Genomic DNA, 9,797 nt, shown 5'->3' with positions numbered 1-9,797 from the left:
GGGAATGTGTTTGATACATTATTGTATTATTTCAATATGATTTAGAAAACAGATGTTCATGTGTAATTGTGTAAGTTCCTGGGACGCTACATTAGATGATACTAAGTTAGAAAGAATAGAGAATTGTGAGGATGATACTGATTGACTTCAGAGGGACATTGACAAGTTAGCCAGCTGCTTGGCCTGCTGTGTTCATCCAGCTCTACACCTTGTTATCTCATAATACTCCAAATGAAGTCTGACCAATGATTTGTCGAGATGTAGCATCACTTCCTTACTTTTATACCCAATGCCTCTAGTTATAAACCCGAGGACCTATAAGCCGCCTTGACAACTGTTTCAACCTGCCTGGCTGACTTCAGAAAATCATTTATTTGAATTCTTAAGTGCCTCTGCACCTCTACGCCCCTCAAAGTTGTACCATTGAGTCTGTATTTTCTCTCTGTGTTTCGTCTACCAAAATGCTTTACCTTCCATTTCTCTGCACAGAATTTCATCTACCAAGCAACTGGCTAACTTGTCAATGTCCCTCTGAAGTCAATCAGTATCATCCTCACAATTCTCTATTCTTTCTAACTTAGTATCATCTGCAAATTTAGTGATTTTGCCCTAACACCCATCTCCAAACTGCCTTTTCTCTAATTTTCTTCAATTCATTCACAGATGTGTGCCAGTCATTGCTGAGGCCAGCATTTATTGCCTATCTCTAACTACCCCGTAGAATTTGGGAGTGAGCTGTCATTTTGAACCACTACAGTCCATGTGGTGTAGATGCACTAACAGCAACATTCTCACCCACCATGAAACCACATGAACTGTGGAGGTCCACACACACTGAAGACATTCAGAAGGAATATTGGTCTACAGTGCTGTTAAGAAGTTCTAGGATTTTGACCAAGCGACAGTGAAGGAATAGTGATTATTGTTCCAAATTAGAATTTGGAAGCTTGGAAGGGTCTAGCTGGTGACGATGTTCCCATAACCTGCTGCCTTTGGCCTACTCAATGATAGTGGTCATGTGTTTGGAAGGTGCTGTCTAAAGAGCCTTGGTGCGCTGTTGCACTGAAAATTATGTATGTACACCCTGCTGCCACTGTATATCAGTAGTGGTGGGAGTAAGGGTTAAAGGCATTAAATAGGGTATCAATCAAGGGAGCAACTTTGTCTTAGAAGATGCGTAGCTTCAGGCAGTTTGAGGTATTCTAACATACTTCTGATTTGTGTCTAGTAGATGGTGGATAAGCATTAAGGAATTTGGAAGCAAGTTATTCACTACAGAATCCGTACACTTTGATCTGGTCTTTATTGATCTGTTAATTACTGTATTGATATAGCTGCTCTTTTCCAGTATCTGGCCAATGGCGCAGGATATAGTTAGTGGGGGATTTAGCGATTGTAATGTCATTGAACGTCAAAGGGCCATGTTTGGATTCTCTTTTGTTGAGGATGGTTAGTGCCTGACACCCTTGCATGACACAAATGTTACTTGCCACTTATCAATCAAGCACTGAATGTTATCCAGGTCTTGTTGCATTTGGACACAGACTACTTCAATGTCTGACATGTTGTGAGTGGTGCTGAGCATTTTTCAATCATCAGCAAAGTTCCTTCCTTTGGACTTTATGATGGAGGGAAGATTATTGATGAAGATGTTTGGGCCCAGGGTACTACCCAGAGGAACTCCTGCAGGGAAATCCTGTAGCTGTGATGTTTGGCCTCCAGCGACCACAGCCACCTTCATTTCTGCTAAGCAAGACAGCAGAGAAGTTTCCCTGATTCCAATGGACTCCAGTTTTGCCTAGGTTCTTTGATGTCATACTTGGACAAATGTCACCTTGATGTCAAGAGCAGTCACCCTCACTTCTCTCTGAGTTCAGCTCTTTTGCCCATGTATATATAATGAGATTAGGAGCCGTGTAGGCCTGATTAATCCGAAGAGAGCATTAATGAGACAAGTATTAACAGGGTCTTTACACCATATTCAGTGGCTTCGGTCCTTCCTTGATGTCATGTGAACCAACTAAATTAGTTGAAGACTGGCATCTGTGATACTGTGAACCTCAGGAGGAAGCCAAGACAGATCAACCATTCAGCACTTCTGGCTGAAGATTATTACAAATACTTCAGCCTCATTTTATGTGATGTGCTGGCTGTCCCCATTGTACAGGATGGTAGTTCTTTGTTGAGACACAGGAAATCGCTACAAGGTATTTGATCTTGCAATTATTAAAAAAAGTCAATTTGTGTCATAGAAAGATATAGCACGGAGCTGTAAGTCTAATTTCCCTGCTCCTCTCCCGTAACCTTGCAATTTATTTTCATTACAACTGTGTTTCCTGTTTGGAATATACTATTGAATTTGTTTCTATCATTAATATTTTAGCATATTCCACCATAAAAATATTCTCATCTCCCTACAGGTTCTTTTCATCTTAAATCTGTATCCTCTTGTCACGGATCCTCCTGTTATTAGAAACTGTTCCCCCTCTCCACTCTGATTAAAACTGTTTAAGATAAAACTTCAACTTAATTCTACTCAACTTTCCTTGCTATAAGAATAATGCTAGTCTCCCCACAGCACCTCACCCAGGTATAATGTTAGTAAATCTCTCATAGTTTCTCAACAATGTCTGCATCTTATCTATTTCGTTGGCTTTTTAAAGATGATAACAAGTCCCAAGATACTTTATAGTAGTGTTATAAGCAAAGTTTGACACCGAGTGTGTAAGGCAATATTAGGACAAATGGCTAAAGCTTGGTCAAAGATATAGGTTTTAGTTCTTAAAGGAGGACAGTGAGATAGAAAATGCTGAAGCTCAGGGCTGAGATGGCTGAAAGCACAGCAGACAACAACGGACTAAGTAAAATCAGGGATTCTCGAGCAGTCCAGGTTTAATGAACACAGGTATCTTGGAACATTGTGGGGCAGAAAGAATGTTTCTTTTAATTCAGTCATGGAATGTAGGAATTGCTGGCTAGGTAACAATTAATACACATTTCCAGTTACCCTTGTCCTGGTGATGGTGACCTGCTTTCTTCAACCCCTGCAGTCTATGGGGTATGGATACACCCACAGTGCTACACACCTTGGCTCCCTGGATGTGTTTTGCCAATGACAGATCTTGGATTGGTTTTTCAACCAGAACCAGTTGAGAGTTCAGGAAAACCAAGTACATTAACAACTTCTTGACTGATTCCTGGGCGAGCAATTATAGCTTTGCATTTGGACAATACAGCAGAAACATCCAGTCTATGAAGCAGAAAATTTCTCTTTCAGTTGAGAAGTTAAAGAAAATCTTGAGCAGCTAAATACGCTCTTTTTCTCTCTCTGCTAAATCTTTTCTTGAAAGAGAAAAGGGAAAAAACACCTTCAGAGACAGTGAATGGGCAGATTTTCACGGGTGAGTGTAAAGCTGAGGATCAATGTATCCACAGCCTTAGTCCTCCTCAACTACTTGAAGGGAATGGGGTAGGGAGAAAATGTCTCATTATAGATTTCAATGTGGGCCAGTGCCAGACTATTTCATTGACTTTGCTTTTTGGTCCTCCCTCATCTGTAAAATATGTGCATTGTCTTGTCTCTTTGTATATCTGTTTGTATGGGGTATGGAGATTCTTTTTATTAAGAAATGGCAAAGTTTAAGTAATAGAGTTATAAAATAATTTGTGTCTCTTTCTTGTCACTAGTTAAAACTGGTTGATTGTAATGATCAGATGTTTTCTTGTTACATACAGAAACTGGTGAGTGTTTCCTTTTAACCTGGAAGCATCAGTCAGGTAAACTGGGGATTCTGGATACTTTGATTAAATCTTTTCATATTTGAGATGACTCCAAGAATAATGGGTCTTGATTTCCAGTGCACTAACTCTAAGTTGTAACAGTTGAAATAAAAAAAACACAACATAAAGGATATCACAGCATTTAATAGTGCAAATTACCATTTTAAGAATATGTAAAGTTTCACATCATATTCTTACATAAAGAATGGCCAACAATTTGTCAAAGTAATAACGCCTAAGGGATACAATAGCAGAGGGCATTGTTTTACATATAGGCAAACAGAGCAGCAGATACAGCTACTACAAGGTACTGATTTCTCCTTTAGTGATGCTGTAGCCTCTGCCCTAGCATGCACATGTTTGTTAACTGTTCGACATCTTAAATTCCCATATATACACAGTGTTTTACTTAGATTCAAAAGTATCCGCGTCCAAATCCACATTGAAATAGCATTGCTCAATTTGACTGTGATCTGAAATTTAACCATTTGAAATTCCGTGCAGCCAATATGGCACAGAAAGGAGGAGATTGTTACGTTGCTTGACACTGAGAAAAACATGCCCTTTTACAAACACCTTCATCTTATGTCCTTTAGGGAAGGAAACTGCCATCCTTACTTGGTCTGGCTTACATGTAACTCCAGACCCACAATAATGTGGTTGACTCTTAACTGCCCTCTGGGCAATTAGGGACGGGCAATAAATACTGCCAAGCCAGTGATGCCATCATCCTGTTAATGAATAAAGAAAAAAATCTTTCTTGCAGTCACTTTAGGTAGTTTATCTTTAAATCCTATTAAAAAGTGAGTTCATCCATTCGATGGCTCACTTAGCTATGCTGTATGACAGAGTAAATAATTTACATAAACTATAATAGAAAAAAACAACTGAAAATGTAATGGGCAATTTCTGACTTGCATGTGTTAATTACTTTACATTTTCTAACACTGTTTACATGAGAGAATGTCATTGACATGATACAATAAAAAAATTAAGGTGTTTCTGCTTACCATAATCTACTGACCATGAATTTAGGGAGTGCAAAATATCTAGAATTTACTAGTGAAGACAACTCTTCTACAATTTTCAGAATTTGTTCAATATTTTAACACATATCAGTAACAAATTTTGTGAATCACCAATATTTATTTATCGGAATGGAGTTCTGTCACCAAGGAAGCAGATTCGTGGCTGGGGGAAAAATTTGGAAACTCCCCCATAATCTACTAAATGACACAAATAAATCATTGAGTAATGACTGTTGAGGGTTTGTGCTGATAAGCTACTAGAAGGGGTGAGTCAGGAAGAGGAACCACGACCAACGATAGAAGGGGCAATGCACTCAATGGTCAAGTGATTTGGTCATGGAATTAACCAGGGATTTCCCCCATGAAAACAATGATCTCAATTCTAGGTGGGACTTAAAGCCTTGTCAGGGCAAAATGCATCCTTCTTGCTGTTCTTTAATTAAAGTAGGTTTGTAGAAATCTTGAATAGTGCAGAACAGAATTACAGAAGTTTTAGAAATTATATATACATATTCATTAAGACAATAATTGTATGTTAAACTTGGATGCAACAATTTTCATAATTGACATATTATTAGTTTACATTGACTATGGCTCACTCACCCTGGAAATCTATCATAATCTTTTAGAAAGCTAAAGAACACTCAAGGCCAAAGGACTCATTAAAGTTAGAAATAGTTAATACATCACATAATTCTTTAAAAATTACACAACAGAAGCTCACGAAAATTACCATTTAAAGTTACAGGTTATTGCATTGAAACTTTTCTCATTATTAAAGTAAGGGTTTAGGAAATAAGACATTCTCAAAAATATAACTTTAGAAGTCACTGATTTCTTGGCAACCATCAGTGTGGATGGCTTTCTTGTTAAAGGAAATCTCCATTCTATATTGCAGAGTTAACGCATTAATAGAAAGTGTAAAAAATCAAAATAAACCGACTTGGAATTAAGTGAGTTATACAACAAAAATATGTGCATATTTTGTAAAATTCTTAAACTACCCATTTTTTTTTTTAAAAAAAAGCAAAAATAGAACAAACTAGGTAATCAAAATGAATCATCATTTTAAGAAACAATTTGGAATAAATCCCGTTGCCAGTAACTTATCAAACTCAGTAGAAAGGAAAATATAATTGTACTGAGGATTCTAACAACAAATACGACATTAATTGAGGTTTCTGAATTGGAACTTTCACAGTGAAAATATATTCTGACAAACTAAATCTACACAAGAATAATGTTAATGAACACCTTGCTCTGAAGTTAGTGCATACCAAAGATCCAAATTCACAATGAAGAGCAAGATGGTAAAGCTGAACAAATTGGACAACTTCATTGCTTTTTTAAAAACCGAAAGAACTGCAGATGCTGTAAATCAGGAACAAAAACAGAAATTGCTAGAAAAGCTCAACAGATCTGGCAGCACCTGTGAAGAAAAAAATCAGAGTTAATGTTTCGGGTCTGGTGACCTTTCCTCAGAACTGAGAAAGGGTCATCGGACCCGAAACATTAACTCTGATTTTTTCTTCACAGATGCTGCCAGACCTGCCGAGCTTTTCCAGCAACTTCTATTTTCATTGTCATTGCTCTCTGTGTCATTCTTGGTATGTCAGTATCACTAGCAGGACTGGTGCATTTATTGTGCCTTCCTACATGCCCTTGACAATATAGCAGACTTTCTTCTTGAACTGCTGCAGTTTGTGAGAAAGATTCCCACAGCACAGTGCTGTTAAATAGGGTGCCCAGGATTTTGAACTAGTGATGATGATTGTTGTGTGTCTTGGAGGGAAACATGAAATAATTTTTTTTTTAAACTTTTAGGAATGCTTTTGAATAGAAAAGCAAAGGGTGAAATAGAAAAAAACAAAGGATGAAAACAGGTCAGGCACGAACAAAGTTGTTTCTCATTACAATTGTTTAAAAGTGGACATTCAGTCCCAGTACAGTAATAGACATGTTTTGGTAACTACACAACATTAGGAAGGGATTACTGGTGTTAAGAGTGCATGACTGTGTTTGAAAAAATGGCTAGTTCAGAGAGAATTTAATTTGCTTGGAACTACTGGCTTTGTGAGGGAATTAAGCAAAGGAGTTTTCTTTATAATGCTATCTCTGATTAAAGTACCAGTTCATCATTTCTCACTGCACAAATATGGAGAACCTTTGGCCAGATCTGAACCTCCTTCAAGTGATCAGGACATGGTATGGATAATACAGGAAATTCCAACCTCTTAAATGAAACAGACAGAAGCGTTGAAATAAATCTTAAGAAGTTTATAAATGCTTCTTGACAGTAAGTTTCCTTCTTTCCAGAACAGAATCAATTGAAAATAAATCATATGCACTCGTGAAATGTGAAAGTGAAAACATTGAAAGTGGTCATTACATGGTTTAAGCTCTGTCAGAATAGGTCAAACTAAAGTTGCCTTTCAAGAATTCAATATAAGCATTTTGAAATTTGAATTAAAGACCTATTTTTCTTTCATTCGCTTGTAAAGCAGGAAAAGATTTTCCAAATAAACCTGACAATTATACGGTTTCTCCAGTCATGGCTGGATGCAAAAGTCTCATTTCAAAAAGTCGTGATTATTTTACTGCTCACTGGAACAAGGCAGGAAGAAAAGGAGCAATTTGACACTTGGAGATTTCCTTTAAATATGGCAATGCTGCTGCAGTGTTTCTGATTGATAATTATTTTGAAATTAAAGTCTTGAACTAGATGTATATTATTGCCATTTATTACAACATCATTTGACATTCTATTCACAGGCACAACTGTCCCAATGCATGACTCACAGAATAACACTTCATAAAATAAACATGAACAACCAACGTGTAAACAGTTAAGTCAATAATTAATGTAGGAAGATAACTGGTTCAGTTGCTAGTCAGAATCTAAAACTGTAAGTGGTAGTTGGAAGTCCATGCTCACTGTTATTCCACAGGTTTATCGAGTGCTGTTTCAACTCTGGGTAAAAAGAAAAGTAATTGTAGCAAACTTGAGGAAGAAAGTTAAAGAAAAAAACAAAGGGAATCCACAAAATCATTACGATTATTGTTTTCAAACTTGGGCCGAAGGGTCAGAGAAAACAAGTTTAACAATTATTATGCTGACTGTGATAAGTAAAATGCTAAGAATGGTATCAAGTTCAAATGTCACTTTTGATTTTATTATCACGGTACAGCAGTTTGAGTTTTATTAAATACATGCAATTATCCTTGTTTTCTTAAGAAGATATTTGAGGAATAATTAAGACTCCTGGCTGGGATATTATTTCATGGATGTATATTGCACTTTTGTACCTCAACCAAGAGACCATTATCCATAAGTGAGCCTGGCCAATGAGAGACAGCAGGTCTTTGATGATAAACAATATTATAACTAAGTTTGAATCTCTCCTTGGTTTTGCTAATGCATACTTTCATGTGATTATCAATGTAGGTTTACCTTCATTTCCTAAACAAGGACGCAGATTTTTGTGGAGCCTGTGGGAATGGGCAAGATAGTGGGTGAGTTTGGAGAATCATGTGGGAAGCCATATGTTACCCCAGGAGCAGAGAAATGTCTCACAACTGCCAAAATGCAAGTGGGAAGGCAGTAAAGCAGGAAACTCAGGAGGAAATTCATAAATATTCAAAATCAAATGCTTGCATACAATTCAAAGTCATTTACTAGGATTCATCGTAGCCTCTCTGCTTAAACATAACTTACGTGAATCTGCCATGCCCTAAATAACCCACCCATTGAACACTGGTGACTACATGTGGGCTATCTGACTCATTGGGAGTGATCTGTTGACTTGCAGGAAAGTGAGTCACATGGTGTTGCACTATCTTTCGATGTTCCTTCGCTATGCTCTGACACAGAGGGTGGAATCTGAGGAAGTAACAAAGCCTAAAGTTGGTTCTGAAAAAAGGACATTATATAGCACCTCACAGAAGTGTTACATTGCAGATAGCCATTTCACCAATTATGTCTTCAATGGCTCTCCAAATAAGCACCATAAGTTCATGCCATTCTCCTACCATTTTCCATAACCTTGCACTTGTTTCTATCTCAGTTACAATATAATACCCTCTTGAATGCCTTAATTGAATCTGCCACCAACTCATTTCCAGGCAGTACATTTCAGACCCAAACCATTTGTTGTGTGAAAAAGTTTTTCCTCCCATTTTATTTGCTTCTTTTGCATGTCACTTTAAAGCTATGTTCTTTGGTCCTTGATCCTTTTACAAGAAGGAACAGTTTCTCTCTATCTACGGTATCCAGCCCTTTCACGATTCTGAAAACCTCCATTAGATTTTCACTTAGCCTTCTTCTCTCCAAGGAACACAGTCCTAACCTCTTCAATCTTTACTCATAACTGTAGTTCCGCCTCTCTGGAACCATTCTTGAAAATCTCTTCTGCACTCTCCTCAATGTGTTTTATAATTCCTATAATGAAGTGCCCAGAACTGTACACAATATTCCCACTGAGCAAATCACCATCCAGACTATGTGAAACTGCATCCATCATAATCAGTTTCTTGAGAAGAGGAGTGAAATAGTTGGGGGAAATAATTCTAACCTGATTTAAGAAGTCCAGAATTCTGTGCTAATTCCGGTTTAAACAAAAAATGGATGTGACAATGCAAACATAGCTGAGCACAGTTCCAGTGAAAATGGTGACCTGAAACATTAATCATGCTTTTGTCTCTCTACGAAGACCATCTGTATTACCTGAGTATTCACAACATTTTCCATTTTATTTCACATTTCCAGCATGTTCTTGTACATCTGTTTTTTTTCTTCACTAATGGCTTTATCCTTTAATTTTTCTGCTACCATGATTTGTTACTTGCACAATGATATATTCTAAATGATAACAATATTGGTAAACATATATAATCTATGCTGCATAATTATTTGATTTTTGTGTTATTTCATTTAAAAAGTTGTTCATTCTTAATGTGAAATCTATTTATTTAGGGGCAAACACAAAAGGG

General features: G+C 37.1%; 1 protein-coding gene across 1 annotated transcript in view; it reads right to left on the bottom strand.

Annotated features, from left to right (window-relative positions):
• Positions 1-3,904: 3,904 nt before the first annotated feature.
• LOC109936174 (protein prune homolog 2-like) overlaps positions 3,905-9,797 on the bottom strand; it is a 103,217-nt gene continuing 97,324 nt past the window's right edge. Inside the window, exon 10 of the mRNA XM_048593494.1 lies at positions 3,905-7,779. Within this exon, the coding sequence (XP_048449451.1) occupies positions 7,746-7,779 (34 nt within the window). The 3' untranslated portion in view covers positions 3,905-7,745. The remainder of the gene's footprint in view (positions 7,780-9,797) is intronic.

The sequence above is a fragment of the Rhincodon typus genome, chromosome 3, assembly GCF_021869965.1.
Source record: "Rhincodon typus isolate 14 chromosome 3, sRhiTyp1.1, whole genome shotgun sequence".
Taxonomy (NCBI): Eukaryota; Metazoa; Chordata; class Chondrichthyes; order Orectolobiformes; family Rhincodontidae; genus Rhincodon; species Rhincodon typus.
Note: the sequence above shows the minus strand (reverse complement) of the source record. Positions and strands in the feature narration are given on the sequence as shown.